Source organism: Theropithecus gelada, chromosome 5, assembly GCF_003255815.1.
Source record: "Theropithecus gelada isolate Dixy chromosome 5, Tgel_1.0, whole genome shotgun sequence".
Taxonomy (NCBI): Eukaryota; Metazoa; Chordata; class Mammalia; order Primates; family Cercopithecidae; genus Theropithecus; species Theropithecus gelada.
In genome coordinates, this window is record NC_037672.1 from 8681238 (window position 1) to 8699470 (window position 18233).

General features: G+C 43.3%; 1 protein-coding gene across 1 annotated transcript in view; it reads left to right on the forward strand.

The window, feature by feature from the left end:
• Window positions 1-18233, forward strand: part of OTOP1 (otopetrin 1) — a 36911-nt gene that overhangs the window by 11431 nt on the left and 7247 nt on the right. The window contains exons 2-5 of the mRNA XM_025386654.1: window positions 1444-1580; window positions 8419-8477; window positions 11701-11831; window positions 16162-17093. Coding sequence (XP_025242439.1) covers window positions 1444-1580; window positions 8419-8477; window positions 11701-11831; window positions 16162-17093 — 1259 coding nt within the window. The remainder of the gene's footprint in view (window positions 1-1443; window positions 1581-8418; window positions 8478-11700; window positions 11832-16161; window positions 17094-18233) is intronic.

Consider the following 18233-nt stretch of genomic DNA (forward strand, 5'->3'; position numbering starts at 1 on the left):
AATAGTGTTTTGAATTTTTTGAAGGCCCTCCCTACTGTTTTCTATAGTAGCTGTGCCACTTTACATTCCCACCAACAGAGCACTATTTCTCTATATCCTCACCAATGCTTGTTATTTTCTATCATTTTCTTCTTCTTCTTCTTCTTCTTCTTTTTTTTTTTTTGATAGTAGCCATCCTGATAGTGTGGTGGTATTTTTGTAGTTTTGATTTGCATCTCTCTAATAATTAGTGATGGTGGGCATCTTTTTCATATACTTGCTGGCCATCTTTATGTCTTCTTTGGAGATATGTTTATTCAAGTCCTTTGCCAATTTTTAAATTGGCTTTCGTCATTGCTGATTGATTGATTTTTGGAGACGGAGTTTCGCTCTTATTGCCCAGGCTGGAGTGCAATGGCGTGATCTCAGTTCACTGCAACCTCTGCTTCCCAGGTTCAATGGATTCTCCTGCCTCAGCCTCCCAAGTAACTGGGATTATAGGCATGCACCACCATACCCGGCTAATTTTTGTATTTTTAGTAGAGACGGGTTTCACCATGTTGGCCAGGCTGGTCTCCAGCTTCTGATCTCAAGTTATTCACCCTCCTAGGCCTCCCAAAGTGCTGGGATTACAGGTGTGAGCCACTGTGCCCAGCCCACTATTGTTGATATATAAGAATTCTCTGTAAATTCCCTCATAGTAGCATTATTTTCAGTATCCAAAAAGTGGAAGCGACCCAGCATCCATCAACAGATGGATGGATAAACACAATGAGGTATAGACACACAACAAAATATTATTTGGTTTAAACAGGAAGGAAATTCTGACACATGATACAGTATGGATGAGCCATGAGGACATTATGCGAAGTAAAATAAACTCAAGTACAAAAGGACAGTACTGTACGATTTCATTATACAAGGTATTTAATGTAAACAAATCTGTATATTGTGGATATTAATGACTTGTTAGATATATAATTTGCTAATGTTTTCTCCAGTTCTGTGGGTTGTCTTTCCACTTCGTTGGTAGCGTCCTGTGATGTGCAAAAATTTTTCATTTTCATGTAGTTCAGCTTATTTATTTTAATTTTTGTTGCTTGAATTTTTGGTGTCACAGCCAAGAAATTATTGACAAAGCCAATGTCATGAAGCTTTCCCCCATGTCTTCTTTTACAAGGTTTATACTTTTATTTTAGATCTTTTATCTGTTTTGAGTGAATTTTTGTATATGGTGTAAGGTGAGGGTCCAACTTCATTCATTTGCATGTGGATATCCAGTTTTCCCACCACATTTGTTGAAAAGACTGCCCTTTTCCCATTGAATGGTCTTGGCACCCTTGGGAAAAATCATTTGACCATATACATAAGGGTTTAATACATAATAGAAATTATTTTGAAATGACATCAATGTATATTAATGCAATGCGTGTGTTTCCACTTCCCCTTTCATCCCGCATTTAGGTAGTATCACATTGTTTGCAGTCATTACCATCATCCTGGGATGCCTTAAAATTGGATACTTCATTGGATTTTCAGAATGTTTATCAGCCACTGAAGGAGTTTTCCCTGTCATGCATGCAGTGCACACTTTGTTGCAGGTAAACCACTGATGTTTATTTATGTTGTCTCATTCCTGTGAAGCGTCTCCCAGGGTGTGTAGAAACTTGTAACATCAAGACGTGCAGCAAGTGGAGCCAGTGTGAGCAGCTGTGGACTGCTCAGCCAGTCCCAAGGTGAACTGAAGCCTTTCTTTGAGGCTTAGTTCTTCAGCTGCCTCCATTGCAAAATAAAAGTCTGTGTCCCCATGGCCGTTTCTGCAGGGATCCTATGAGGCAGAACTTCTAATGTTGAAGAGTCAGGAAATTCTGCCAAGCCAAAGTCTACAGTAAAGGCTTGAGGGAATTTTATTTTCTGGGTATGTAACAGCTTTATTGAGAGAATTCACATGGCATATAATTCGCCCATTTAACATGCGCAATTTAATGGTTTAGTCTGTTCATAGAGTTATGCAACATTGCCAAAATCAGTTTTATTATTTTTTTTAAATTTAATATTCTTCCTACCTAGAAACCTTGTGCCCTTGCAGTGCCTCCTCTGGGTCATGGGAACACTTTTGTTTTCTCATTTGGGGATTAAAATCTTTTAGAAATGTATGAGGATTTTTTCCCGTAGCACCAGTAAACTTGGTGTGGCTCAGAAGTAAGGATTTGATAAACATGATTTAAATACATAGCTCAGGGTCAGAAAAATCTCATGGTTGAAAAGAATGTTAGATGGGCCTTCAGGGTAGTGTTCGCCCGTGGCAGAAATCCGTGGTAATGTTATCAGAGTCAGGATCTGAATTGTTGAATTGTCAGCCTCATTTGTTTTTCTTTTTTATTGCATATGTTTAAGGTATACAACATGATTCTTCTATATTCCTATCCGTAGTGAAGTGATTACTACAGTCAAGCATATTTATGTCTGTCATCTCACATAGTTGCCTTTCTTTTTTTAGGTATGGTAAGAGCACCTAAAATCCATTCTCTTAGCAAATTTCCAGTATACAATACAATATTATTAACCATAGTCTTCAAGTTGTGCATTACATCTCTAGAATTATTCATCTGACATATTTGCAACTTTGTACCCTTTGACCAAAATCTTCTAATTTTTCCCCTCCAACCACCATTCCACTCTTTATGTTATTTTTATTTATTAATTTAATTTAATTTTAGAGACAGGGTCTTGCTCTGTTGCCCAGGGTGGAGTGCAGTGGTGCCATCATGGGTCACTGCAGCCGTAAATTCAGCTCGAGTGATCCTCCTGCCTCAGTCTCCCTAGTAGCTAGGACTACAGGCCCACGTCACCATGCCCAGCTTCTACTGTCTGTTTTTACGCATTTGATTAAAAATGTTTTTCTAGATACCACATATAAGTGAGATTATGCAGTATTTTTCTTTCTGTATCTGCCTTATTTCACTGAGCATGATGTCCTCCAGATTTGCCCATGTTGTTGCACATGGTAGGCTCTGCCCTCATTCTTTTCTAAGGAAGAAGTTGGAGCTCAGAGAAGACAAATGACTTGCTCAAAGTCACTGCGGAGACACAATGATTATTTTCTTCCTGACAAGTCACCCTGGAAGACCATGAACTTGTTCTAGTGATCCTGCCATTGCTGGAAATATTTTTGAGTTCCCACTTTGGGAATGTTCTTTGGAAAGTTTTCTACCTCTAGAAAACCAGGGATGCCATTTTTAAAACTTCTTCTTTTACCTAAAGTGGCCTTCAGTTTGTATCCCCAGCTGACTTACCAGATAGCACCGGATGACCTTAGAGTGTTTCTCTAGATCAAACACATTCTTGAACAGTGAAGCTAACAGACAGAACATGCCCAGTGAGCCTGGAAACAGTTTAACTCAGTGGTGGCACAGTGGGATCGCTGGGGAGCTTGCTGAGGGGCTCATTTGGAGGGGCTACCTTGCACTTGAAAGCTGTTATGGACTGAATGACTGAGTTGTATCCCCATGAAATTCATATGCCGAAATCCTCATTCTCAGTCCCTAAGCATCTGACTGTATTTGGAGATAGGGTCGTTTAGAGGAAATTGAGGTTAAATAAGATCATTAGGGTGGCCCAAATTCAATATGCCTGGTGTCTTTATTTTTCTTTTTTTTTGAGACGGAGTCTTGCTTGTCGCCCAGGCTGCAGTGCAATGGCATAATCTCCGCTCACTGCAACTTCCGTCTCCTGGGTTCAAGCAATTCTCCTGCCTCAGTCTTCCAAGTAGCTTGGCTTACAGGCACCTGCCACCATGCCCAGCTAGTTTTTGTATTTTTAGTAGAGATGAGGTTTCACCATGTTGGCCAGGCTGGTCTCGAACTCCTGACCTCAGGCGACACACCTGCCTCGGCCTCCCAAAGTATTGGGATTACAGCGTGAGCCACTGCGCCTGGCCTTAGTGTCTTTAAAGAGGAGAGAAGGACACAGATGCGCACAGAGGGACAGCCATGTAAAGACACTGGAGGAAATTGACCACCTACAAGCCGAAGAGAGAGGCCTCAAAAGGAAACAAACCTGCCAACACCTTGATCTTGGATGTCTAGCCCCAGGACCCAGAGAAGAGAAATTCCTGTTATTGAAGCTGATGGTCTGTGGTCCTTTGTTATGGAAGCCAGAGCCGATCAAAGATAACTGGCTGCTCATTCCAGGGGAGCCAAATCCCATGAAGACAAAGCCTTACAGTGATTCAGTGACAATGTGGGAAGCTTTAATGAGACCAGAAAGAACTGCATTCTTTCTTTCATTCATTTTTCACGCAGTTCATCTTTAAGTACTGGGTGAACATTGTTCTCAGCATGGGGAATACAAGGGTGCAAAGCCATGGTCTGTGGCACACACCATGAGGGTGTCAGTTAGGTGACAGACAGTCCCCAAAACAGTGACAACACTGGGTTCAGTGCTTTGATCAGAGTGTCCCAGAGCAATGAGGGAACACAAACAAGGGCATTTTGGCAGCTTGGCGTGAGGGTCGCTTTCTGCCAGGGAAGGTCCCAGAACCATCTGTGAGAGAGGGAGGAGCACAGGGGTAGAGGGTCAGAGGCCACTGGAAGAGAGTGTCTTTGGGACGTGCAATCTTTCCTCACAGTGGGGTAGGGAGAGGATGTGTGGGCACAGGCTGGATTCGCGGTTTGGTGTAGGGCTTGTAAGCCTGCACTCTGGTCAGATTGCATGACTCCGGCTCTGATCACAGCTTTGTGACTTCAGGCAAGTTACTTAACTTCTCTGGGCCTCATGGGTCTTACCTGCGAGGTGGGGACAATCACAGTACCTACTTCATCAGCTCATTGTATAGATTTAAAGGCACAGGTGTATGAAAAGCACTTAACACAGGGCTAGGTGTGCAGCAAATTCTTGGTCAAGGCTGACCATCAGCTAGGGGCTTGAGTTTCACCTCGAGGGCAATGGGGAGCCACTGAAGGCTTTAGGCAGAAGAATGACCGGGACAGATATGAATTTTCAAAATATCCCTCTTAGTTGGTGGGTTGGAGATCCTAGCTTCCTAATTTAAGGCATTTTATTGGCCTGGCAAGTCAATGAATTAATCATTCTATACCTGTTGGACACTTACCATGTGCTTTTGCTACATTAGATGACTGGAGAATGGAAAACAGTATACACACACACATACACACACACACACACACACATATATGTAATAATTAGGCGCTCTTCTAAAAAACAGAGTATTTATTTTAAAATTGTGGCAAATACTGTAAAACCTGTAGATACCAGGATGAAATCACTTTTGTCAGACCCAGGCAAAACAGGCCTAGGAAAGCACCAAGGAGAGAGGACTCCTGCCTATGTGTCTGAGATACAAAGTGTTTCCAAAGACTTTCTAAAAACCTTTCATGCATCTCCTGCTTTGATGAAGCTAGACATTACTAGACATTCTTTAGGACTGCAGTAAAGCAGATAAGATGCTCCTGGAAGAACTCTTGCCCAGCACTGGCATCTCCACCAATGAACCGATGACAACTCTGGCTTTGAGCCTCTAGAACCAATGAACTCTGTTTCTCAGTGAATTATGTAAATCTCTCTTTGCTAATAACAGCTCCTCCTTACCCTTCCCTCACCAAATGCACTGGTGGCTTGCCATTCCATGCATTCTGGATTGTAATTCCTATTTCTATTTCCAAGGAAATCCAACATATTTAGAGATAATTTTCTCTAGTGTCTTTTCTTTTTAGGTTGACAATCACATAACATCTACCATCTTAGTCATTTTAACTGTAGGGTTCAGTAATGCTAACTACATTCACTTATTGTACAACCAATCTGCGGGCCTTTTTCATCTTGCAAAACTGAAACTCTGAGCCCACTAAACAACTCTCTATTTCCTCCCCTTCCCCGGCTGTTGGCAAACTCTGTTCTACTTTCTGTCTTTATGAGTTTGACTATTCTAGATGCCTCATTCAAATTGAATCATACAGTATTGGTCTTCTCATGTCTGGCTTATTTCTCACAGCATAATATTCTCAAGGGTCATCCATGATGTAGCACATATCAGAATTTTCTTCCTTTTTAAGGTTGAGTGAAATTCCATTGTATGTCTATACCACTGTGAAAGGAAAATAAATCTTGGGACCCCAAAATCACTAAACCAAAGAGAAAAGTCAAGCTGGGAACTGCGTCAGGCAAACCTGCCTCCCATTCTATTCCTAAATAAGATAGCTACACAGATTTTAAAGATTTTAAAAAGCTACAAACCTCCCTCACAATTTGTCCACTAGGAAATTCCTTGTGGGATCCAAGATCTTTACTCTAAAACAGTTGTGTTAAATTTCACCCTCACAATGTAAATGGATAGCTGATCTTCACAGGCACAGGACAAAGGACAAAGCTCAAAGTCAGCCCTCTGCTCACCTGCGACAAACGCATACCTGATGGCTTCTTGTGCCCTACATTTGTTTTATCTTAGTAGAAACGCAGTTTCACCGAGCTAGACGGATGCGTAAGCGACTATTCCTCTACCCCCTTCACATGAGAATGGCTGATCAAAGACTCAAAAGAATGCAACCATTTGCCTCTTATCTACCCACACCTTTATAAAAACATTTCTTCCTTGTTTCACAGTATTTTTCCTTTCTCTTTAAAATATTGAAGACCTCAAAATCATCTGTAAAGAAAGGCATAGACATGTCTCCCAGGTGCGTGTCCTTAATCTTGGCAAAATAAACTTCTAAATTGATTGAGACCTATCTCAGGTACTTTTTGGTTTATATTACATTTTGATCATCCACTCATCCATCAGTGGGCACTTGAGTTGCTTCTACCTCTTGGCTATTGTGAATAATGCTGCTATGAACATGGGTGGACAAATATCTTTGTGAGAACTTGCTTTCACTTCTTTTGGAGATATATATATGTGTGTGTGTGTGTGTGTATATATATATATATATATATATCCAGAAGTGGTATTGCTGCACCATATGGTAATTCTAAAAAAAAAGCAAAAAGCATTTATTTTAAAAATATAATGTAACATCACTGAGAAAAAATGGAAAAGATAATAAAAACGCACCTGTAAGCAAATCAACTGTAACCAGCATTTGCTATTGTTTTTATGTATTTCCTCCATTCCTTGTACTGAAAGTGTACATTCTTCTCAAAGTTTCTGGGTGTAGAATTTTCTATGACAAGTTTTTCACTAAAAAAAGGTTTCAGTGTTGGTAGGTAGTTTTTATAAAAAGCATCAATTAAATGGCTGTCTAATTTCAAATCATTGATAATTGCTAATTAACTGTTTCCCTATTATTGGGCTGAATGCTTTAACAGGAGTCACTGCTGTCTGTTTTTATTACTGGATGTTTCAAGACAGTTAATGCCCTGAGTGTGTTTTCCTGAGTAAGACGGTAAATCTTAGGTAAAAGAATGTGAAAGAGGTGATATGTGGATATTTATTTTATTTTGTACTGTCTGATTTTATTTTTGTGACTCTTAATTAGAAAATAAAGATTAAATGAGACAAATTTATAAAATGCCTAGCGGTATTTGGCATGCAGTAGGTGCTCAATATGTGTTTATCTCTAAAATAAAGCCCAAAACATTTTAGAAGCCCAAATAATGCCTGGTATATAGGAGGAGCTCAGACAATGTCAGTGAATTCGTGAGTGAACAGTGGAGAATATTTATTGAAAACATACACGCTTCTTCAGGTGCTAGTCTAAGTGATTGACATGGATCATTTCATTTAATTGCTCACAACACCCCCTAGGGTAAGTTCCCATCATCCCCATTTCAAAGACAGGAAAACAGATTCAGCAAGGTTTCCCGACTTGTCCAAGGCCATGCGTTATTCAGTGAGGAAGTCAGGATTTTCACAGGTGTGTTACTATATAGAATCCCTGATTTCAATCCCTTCCCAGTATTGCTGCTAGTGACTGCATAACTGGGGGACTGTTAGCATATGTAATAGACTGAAATAAAAAACCAGCCCAAATCAATTTCATTATTCATTTAAAGCTCTCAACATTTCCTTTCTGGCCACTGGCACACAGTAACTGTACAGTGAATATTTCTTGGGTGAAAACTAACATGTGATATAAACCAGTTATAGGATTAATGTCAGGCAGGCTACTACTTCCGTACCCTGTCCCACAGCAGACATCCTAAATCAATCACCGCATCTCACAGAAGACACAGAAGACATCCTTAATGAATTGCAGCACCGTTTCTTCCTGAACCAAGAGGCCTCACTTTATTTTTCTGCACAGTAGTCCTGGATCATTGTCCCCACTGGGGAGTGGCACTGCCACCTAAGATGGAGCAGGAGGTCACTGATGTCCCAGCATTTTCTCATACCTTTTCTTTGAGTTTTATAGCTTCTCAAGTTTGCAACCGTAATGATGAGTGTATCACCAAGTTTTCTTTTCTTTCTTTATTTCCATCTAGGTATATTTTCTTTGGGGGCATGCAAAGGATATTATCCAGTCTTTCAAAACACTGGAAAGGTAAAAATTGTGGGTAATTGCTTTATATGTTGAATTTGGCATTCATTTAGAATGATCAAAATTCATCACTGCCATCTCGCTTTGATGATAAAAACAGACCAACTCTCCACTCAGTCCTGAAAGCTGAGCCCTCACTTACGGCAGAGAGAAGAGGGTTTCTGCCTTTGGCTTCTCCATGGGACGGGTCCAGAAGTAGCATGAAGTGGGTTTGAATTTTGCATTTGAGTCTGTATCTTAGAATTTGAATTTTGAATTTGAATTTGAAATTCAGACCATTTTGAATTTGAGTCTGTATCTTAGACACTTTTCCCTTATGACCCTCAGTTTCCTCTTCTATGAAATGGAGATGAAGGGAAGAAAATGTAATTTTTTTTTTTTTAACCCTCATAAATTCTCAATTGAGATGCTGTCCTGAAAACAAAGGTCAGATTAACAAAAGAAAAACTAACAGGAGTTTATTGACACTTGCCGTGTGTGCATAATGTGGGAGGGGGACCTCAGTTCTAACAAATTTCTGTTAAGGCAGTGGTTTGGGGGCCTTGCTTAGATAGTATTTTAACGAAGAGCCATAAATCTTATAAGGACAAGACCAAGCTAAGTTTGCTCCCAGATTCTCCTATCTCTGCTGACCTCATTTCTGAGCTGGTAAGAGCCCAGAGCTGTCCCCAGTAAGAACAAAACTCACATCTCTGTCTGTATGCAGGAAAGGAAGGGGAGGTAGCAAGATCTTTTGTTTTCGTGAATCGCCATCCTGCCATCAGGCAGGCACAGGGAGAGGCAATGTCCCCTGCGTTTTTAACCTTCCGCCACTTGACAATCCTCAGTATCATGGAGAAGAATCTATTGGTTTCTTTCAGAGAAAATAACGTAGCCTGCCTCAAGGACTGAATGAAGGAATTGATGTAAAGCACTATGTAACAGGCACTCAGCAAGTGTAGGATCTGTTACTAGGTCCACCCACCACCCTCCCAGGGGATTGTGAGGATGAAAGGAAAGAATCGACAGGGTAATGGAGTGAATCTCCTAACTGCAAGGTGTTGTTACCGTGTAAGAAAGCACCATGTGCACACACACAGATGAAGGAAACATACACTGAGATTAGAAATGGCTCATGAGAGCCTTCCCTTTACAGTAGTCTGGGACTGTCAAATCCAGTGATGAGAAAGGCAGCCTGGCATGGGAAAATGACATCTGCCCTTGGTTTGTGGACCATTTCCACATCAAGCCAACAGGAGGCTGCCAGCTTGCAGGGAGCTTGCGTGGCGGAACAGCTTACAGCCATGCGTGGCAACAGTGCTACCTCCTTGAGTTCCATGGGCCTGGGACTGGATAGTGCCATTTGGACCAGGAAAAAGGAGAGAGGAAAGGGGAACTGTGTGCATTATGAGTAAAAGAAAAGCCAGTCAGTATGAGGCAAACAGCATTGTCTGCGTTTGTCAAAGGCTCTATAGAATGCCTCCCAGATGCTTTGGGGAAGGCTGGCCACGATCTACAGCAACTGGGCAAGCACAAGGGGCAAGCAGATTGGCAAACACCTGACTCAGACACCCTGGGATTCTGTTTCCTTCTCCAGTTGTGCTTGGATATTATGCCAAAGGAAGTCAGGATTCAAATGAGGCAAGGTTTTGCCTGCAGTTTCCCGTGAGAGTCCCAGAGAGATCAGCTGAGGTTAAAACGGAGAGAAGAGGCAGGGTCAAGGTTGAGGACACAGGTGCACCATTTTTCCCATGGGCAGATCATGGTTGAGGGGTCTCTTTGTTTGTCTCCTTTTAGTAAATTTTCATCCCTCTAGCTCTGCTTCCAAGACCCAGCTTCTTTGATGTTCTATAGGCATTGAGTTGAGTACTGGCAAGTTCAAGACTAAGGCTGAATGCCAAGACTCTGTGGTTTTGGAAGGTTCCATGGATCTGCCCCTCCCAGCCAGGCAGAGGACCCACCCAGAGCCTGAGCTGCCAGGTGAAACTGGAATCATGCTTCCTGTGGGCCTCTGCTTTCCAATTAGGAGTGATCAATTCCACAGAAAGTTTTAAAGAATCCCTCTCTCAAATCACCAGTGTTTGCTGCACCTGCTACCTGCAAGGCACGTTGCTAAGTACCCTGAAAGCTACCAGTGTGAATACACCTGAAGCCTGTAGATGTAGGAAGACTTTGGAGTATTTGAAGAAATCAGTGACCCTATGGGGACCGCATTCCCCATGGATCTCTCGCCTGCTACCCAGAGTCCAGTGTCTACCTTCCACTTAGTTCTCTTTTCTATCTTCTGCCGTAGGAGGCAGCATGGCACAGAGCCAAGGGCAGGACTCTGGAATCAGACTAGAAGAGCTCTGCTGCTTACCATCTTGGCAAACCCCCATGTAGCTGCTTACTCCATGTGTGACCATGGGCTCATCTTTAAGCTTATCTGGATCTCCCGCAGCTCAACAAAGTCATTACCGAGCAGCTAGATTTCCACTCTGCCATCCTCAGTGGGCTGCAGCTTTAGCCCAAGCTGGCTGTCTCATGGTCATAAGATGGCTGCCACAGCTCCAGCCTTCATGTCCACATTCAAGGCTAGATAAAAAGGAGAAAGGGACCATAGCAGACTTTTCTTATTCTTGTTTCTTTTGTCAGGAAAGCAAAAGCTTTTCAGTAGTGCCCAGTAGACTAAAGGTCACATCTCACTGGCCAGAATGGCCATGCCTAGCTGCCAAGGAGTCTCTGGCTTGTTTCAATGTCCTTAGAAGTAGGTGGCGTGGTGGAGGGGTGGATGATGGTTGGGGCTGGCCAATCAGCAGTAAGGGTGGACCTGCTCTCCAGATTTCCAGTGGTACTCTTTCATCTTTCCCTCATTGTTCTCTCCTCTCCTCTTCTCTTCTGGGAAAAAGATTTGGGGTGTGGTGGGGTGGGTTTTCTGCTCTTAGTAAATTTTCATCCCTCTGGCTCTGCTTCCAAGACCCAGCTTCTTTGATGTCCTATAGGCATTGAGTTGAGTACTGGCACGTTCAAGACTAAGGCTGAATGCCAAGAGTCTGTGGTTTTGGAAGGTTCCATGGATCTACCCCACCCAGCCAGGCAGGGGGCCCATCCAGAGTCTGAGCTGCTAGGTGAAACCAGAAGCATGGCTGAGAAGGAGCCATGTATTTGTGTGCACACGTCTGTCTCAGCCCGTGGGGCTTGAGGCTCTCCCAGGGCTGCTTGAGGCTCTCCCAGGGCTGCTTGAGAACTGAGTCCTTGTGTTTTTCAGGTTTGGGGTAATCCACTCAGTGTTCACCAACCTGCTTCTGTGGGCCAACGGCGTCCTCAATGAGTCCAAGCACCAACTCAATGAGCACAAGGAACGGCTCATCACTCTGGGCTTTGGGAACATAACAACAGGTGAGTGGTGAGAGAGGTGAGTGGCCCTTCTGCCATGTTGGAATATCTTGGAAACCTGCAGAGTCCACAGTGTTCAGAGATGGAGTGCAGGTCCCAAAGAACTGCAGGGCCACCCAACTCAGCATCAGCCAGACAGCCCCCTGTTGTTGAAAATCTTCCAAAACCTGAATCTCTCATACGTGATGTGTAATTAAAGGTTTCTTCCATGACTCAGGGACTTGTGAGACCGACAGTGATCATTCTGATGGCCATTCCTCACGGTCCAGTTTGCTGCAGAAATAAATGTCTTTGTTTTCAGCTAGAGAAGATTGATGGTTGTTTCTGCTTGTGTTTTTAATTAAACCTCTATTACCAGTTCCTTCTAGTGAAAGTATGGCTTTTAAAAATTCATAGAAGTCTAATGGTAGGTTGTGATTAATAGGCTGTAGTTCATTTAAAGTTTTAATTTAACTGTACTTGGCTTATAATTCTAGCTCACGTCTGTTCCACCTTGTTCCCATCTGAGAGCCTGTTGGGTTAATCCATATATATATATATACACACACACACACACACATACACACACATATATATATTTATTATTATACTTTTAAGTTCTAGGGTACATGTGCACAATGTGCAGGTTTGTTACATATGTATACATGTACCATGTTGGTGTGCTGCACCCATTAACTCATCATTTACATTAGGTATATCTCCTAATGCTATCCCTCCCCCCCAATCTTTATATTTTCTTCTAAAATCCTTTAGCATTTACAATATGTCACTCCTATATTAGAACATTCAGGCTGAGGGGAATGTGGGGCAGGGAAGTGGGTGTCTCAGGTTTGTTCCCATCATGTGCGAGCTGTGTGACCTTTGGAAGGACATTTAATCTCTCTGAGCCTCCCTTTTCTCCTTTGTAAAGTGAGGGTATCCAAATCATGCACTTGCAAAGATCCCTTCCGGCTTTAATGTGCAGTGAGTCTGTGCCAGCGTGTACACCCAGCCTGTCCTAGAGAACCACTTTGAACCTGTTTCGTCATCAGTGGGGTGGAGACAATGAAATCAACACCCCCAACCAGCAGCCACTCTTGGTGTTTGGGCCTCATGTCCTCCTTGGTATCAATATCAGTAGCAGCAATGGCAACAATAACAAAAGTAAACTTTTATTAAGCATTTGCTGAGTGCCTGCCACTGTTCTTGGAAATTTACACATGTCATTTAATTTGTGCCCCCACACTCTCTGGTAGGCTATATATATGTGTTTTTTTGTTTTGTTTTGTTTGAGACAGAGTCTCACTCTGTCACCTAAGCTAGAGGGCAGTGGCATGACCTTGGCTCACTGCAACCTCTGCCTCCCAGGTTCAAGCGATTCTCCTGCCTCAGTTTCCTGAGTAGCTGGGACTACAGGTGCGTGCCACCACACCCGGCTAATTTTTGTATTTTTAGTAGAGACAGGGTTTCGCTATATTGGCCAGGCTGGTCTCGAATTCCTGACCTTGTGATCCACCCGCCTTGGCCTCCCAAAATGTTGGGATCACAGGCGTATGTCACCACGCCTGGCCTCAGGTAGACAATATTAACCTCATTATATGGATGAAGCCACCAAGCCACGGAGAAGTCAGCCCAGGATAACACAGTGAACACGTGATCGAGTCATGATTTGAATCTTAGCAATCTGGCTTCAAGGCCCTCTGTGAAAGATGAGATTGGATTAATTTTCTAAAAAAGAACTCTGTCAGCTCTAACATTCTGTTACTCTGAACTTTTCCTCCTGATTTCTTCCCTTGTCTTCTGCATAACGCCGTATTGAATTGTAAGTGCTAGGGAAGCCCTGTATGGATTGAAGATTATTACCGGGGGGAGTGGCTCACACCTGTAATCTAAGCACTTTGTAATCCCAAGGCAGGATCACCCCTTCAGCCTAGGAATCTGAGACCAGCCTGGGCAACAAAGGCAGACCCCATCTCTGGAAAAAAAAAAAAAAAAAAAAAAAAAAAAAGCCAGGCATGGTGGCATGGGCTTGTGGTCCCAGCTATAGCTACACGGGAGGCTGATGCAGGAGGATCACTTGAGCCCAGGAAGTCAAGGCTGCAGTGAGCTGTGTTTGTGCCACTACATTCCAGCCTGGGCAACAGAGGGAGACTCTATATCAAAAAAAAAAAAAAAAAAAAAAAGAAAAGAAAAAGAAAATTACATAGTGTTCTGTGAATGTAAAATTAATGCTACGATATAACTTTTCTCAGATTTTACAAGTAATATATACATATCACAAACTAAAACAATGACAAAGTGTGAAGGAAAAAAAAATCCACAACACTTACCCAGAAACGCAGTAAATGCTGTGAATGTTTGGTTATTTTTTTGTAGTGTGTCACATATTTATAGTTGATTTTATACTATATGTTTGATTTTTTTTATTGCAACCTACAGTAAGAGACAGATTTTACACTGTAACCCAAACACGCACATACCTATGTGTGTATGGGTGATGAAATAATACTTACTTTTACTATGTCAGAGATGCTCCCAAATTTTATGGTAGTTGATTCCACTCCATTCTATGCTATTCTAGTCCACTGAAAATTATTTCTGCCACAAAAAAGTTGGTTACTACCTGATTTTACAGCCTGGTACTGGGTTGTGACTTGCATTAAAAAAAATAGATATACAGTTTGTTCCCACTTTTTCCCATTTTCCTTGAAACGGGATTACTTTCTTAATATTCAAACACATCTTGGCTGGGTGTGGTGGCTCATGCCTTTAATTCCAGCACTTTGGGAGGCTGAGGTGGGTGGATGGCATGAGCTCAGTAGTTCAAGACCAACCTGGCCAACATGGCAGAACCCTGTCTCTACAAAAAATATAAAAATTAGCCAGGCATGGTGGCATTGGCCTGTGGTCCCAGCTACTCAGTAGGCTGAGGTGGGAGGATGCTTGAGCACAGAAGGCTGAGGTTGCAGTGAGCCAAGATTGTGCCACAGCATTCTAGCCTGAGCAACAGGAGACTCTGTCTCAAAACAAACAAACAACGTCCCCTCCCAAATACCAAAAAACCATAAAGCACATCTTAATTATAATGTACAATGGTTGCCTACTATCTCATTGCTGGGATATACTAAAATTTACTTAACAATTTCTAAATTGTTGGACATTGAGCTGTTTCTCTCTCTCTCTCTCTCTCTCTCTCTCTCTCTCTCTCACTCTCTCTCTCTCACACACACACACACACATACATAATTTTACCTAACCTTTTTTTCTAAAAAAATTGTTTTTTGAGACTGAGTTTTGCTCTGTCACCTAGGCTGGAGTGCAGTGGCGCAATCTCAGCTCACTGCCACCTCTGCCTCCCAAGTTCAAGTGATTCTCCTGCCTCAGCCTCCCGAGTAGCTGGTATTAGAGGCTTGCCATCACGCCTGGCTAATTTTTGTATTTTTAGTAGAGATGAGGTTTTGCCATGTTGACCAGGCTGGTCTTGAACTCCTGACCTCAAGTGATCCTCCTGCTTTGGCCTCCCAAAGTGCTGAGACTACAGGGCTGAGTGACCGTGCCCGGCCTTACCTGACTCTTCGATTATATTATTTTATTCGTCCCTTTGAGTAGAAGGGTAGAATGGGAAGAATGGAATTACGGGTCAGAGACTGCATTGCCTTTAGGACTTTGGTGACCTGTTTCGTCATTTACTTGCAGCATCTGCCCTCCTGTGACGACAGGGCCCTCCATACCACAGTCAGCTTCTCTTCCAGAAGGTGGCCCATTTGCTTTCCCCGCACTGATGCTGGAGAGCGCCTGTCTCCTGCATGCTTGCTAGCACTGGAGTCTTAAGGGGCGTATCTTTTGCTAGTTAAAAGGGGCAATTTCTCCAGAAAGTATTTTTAAAAATTAATTTTAAAAAATCACACGTGTAAATCATCTTCACAGAGAAAATTTAGAAAATACAGGGAAGCAAAATCTAGAAGACATTAAAAATCATCTGTCATTTTTCCACCCAGAGATAACCATTGTTAAGATGTTAGTTTGTGTCCTTCTAGATTTTTCCCATCTTTGTGTCTGTCTATCCATCTATCATCTACATATCTATTTTTTACAACAATAGAGTCATCTTCTCTATCCTCTTTGGCAACCCACAAAATAAATGCAATATAGGTAATGCATACGCTTTGGGGATACTCAGGGCTATCAACTTAGCCATGACATTAAACGTGATAATAAGCCATTACATGATACAGCTTGTAATCCAGTGGGAAGATCCAAGCCTGAATCCACGGTGAAAACGGTTTTCTGTGCTTTTCTGCTTTCCCTTGCACATGCTAATCGCCCTCCTGTGTGATCTACCTGTCTCCCCTAGTTTTAGATGACCACACACCGCAGTGTAACTGCACACCCCCAACTCTCTGCACTGCCATCTCCCACGGGATCTACTACCTCTACCCCTTCAACATAGAGTATCAGATCCTGGCCTCCACAATGCTCTATGTCCTATGGAAGAACATCGGGCGCAAAGTTGACAGCCATCAGCACCAGAAGATGCAGTTCAAGTCTGATGGGGTCACGGTGGGCGCAGTCCTGGGCCTGACTGCGCTGGCCGCCACCATTGCCGTGGTGGTGGTGTACCTGATTCATATCGGGCGCTCCAAGACCAAGAGCGAGTCGGCGCTCATCATGTTCTACCTGTATGCCATCACCCTGCTGATGCTTATGGGGGCTGCGGGGCTGGCTGGAATCCGGATTTACAGGATAGAGGAGAAATCACTGGACGAGTCCAAAAATCCGGCGCGCAAACTGGACTCAGACCTCTTGGTGGGCACCGCCTCGGGCTCCTGGCTTATCTCCTGGGGCTCAATCTTGGCCATCCTCTGTGCCGAGGACCACCCCCGCTACACCTGGTACAACCTGCCCTACTCCATCCTGGTGATGGTGGAGAAGTACATCCAGAACCTCTTCATCATCGAATCCATTCACCGAGAGCCTGAAAAGCTCTCTGAGGACATCCGAACCCTTCGGGTGGTCACAGTCTGCAATGGCAAGCCCGTTGCTTCTTCCTGCCTCAAGAGTGGAGGTGTGGCTGGAGATGTGGCTCCCCGGGGCAGGGACATGCCACCAGCAGCCAAAGGAAATGTGTGCATGAGAGAAGGCTGTGGCAAGGAGGAGGAGAAGCAGGAGGAGAGCAGCGGGGGAGGGAGCCCAAGCCCAGTCCGCCTTCCCCGTTTCTTACAGGGCAACGCCAAGAGAAAAGTCCTGAGGAATATTGCAGCCTTCTTGTTCCTCTGCAATATTTCGGTAATCTGCACCAACTTATTCTTTTAATTTTACTTTAAACTTCCATTTTAGGTTCAAGGGGTACACATCATGTTTGTTACATGGGTAAATCGTGTGTCGCTGAGGTTTGGTGAGCAAATGATCCTGTCACCCAGGTAATGAGCATAGTACCCGATAGGTAGTTTTTCAGCCTGCACCCCACTTCTGACCTCTCCCCTCTACTAGTGCCTAGTAGTGTCTATTGTTCATATCTTTGTGTTCATGAGTACCCAATGTTTAGCTCCCACTTGTAAGACAGGACATGTGGTATTTGGTTTTCTGTTCCTGGGTTAATTCACTTAGGATAAGGACTCCAGTTCAATCCACATTGCTGCAAATAATGTGATTTCATTCTTTTTTAAGGCTGCATAATATTCCATGGTGTATAGCTACCACATTTTCTATTTATTTATTTATTGAGACAGGGTCGCGCCCTATTACCCAGGCTGGAGTGCAGTGGCATGATCACGGCTCACTGCAGCCTCAACCTCCTGTGCTCAAGCAATCCTCCCATCTCAGCCTCCTGGGTAGCTGGGACCACAGGCATGTGCCACCACACCTGGCAAATTTTAAAAAAACTTTTTTTTTTTTTTTTGAGACAGAGTTTCACTCTTGTTGCCCAGGCTATGGTGCAATGGCGTGATCTTGGCTCATTGCAACCTCTGCCTCCCAAGTTGAAGTGATTCTCCTGCCTCAGCCTCCAGAGTAGCTGGGATTACAGGCACCAGCCACCACACCTGGCTAGTTTTTGAAAATATTTTTAGTAGAGATGGGGTTTCACCATGTTGGCCAGGCTTGTTTCGAACTCTTGACCTCAAGTGATCCGCTTACCTTGGCCTCCCAAAGTGCTGGGATTACAAGTGTGAGTCACCACGCCTGGCAAAACTTTTTTTTTTTTTTTTGTAGAGATAGGTTCTCACTGTGCTGCCCAGGCTTCTCTTGAACTCCTGGGCTCAAACAATCCTCCTGCCTCAGCCCCCCAAAGTACTGGGATTACAGATGTGAACCACTGTACCCTGCCATCATACATTTTCTTTATCCAGTCCATTACTAATGGACATCTAGGGTTCTCTTGCCTTTTTAAAATAAGGAATGGAGGCAGCTTGTAATAAAAATACTGTA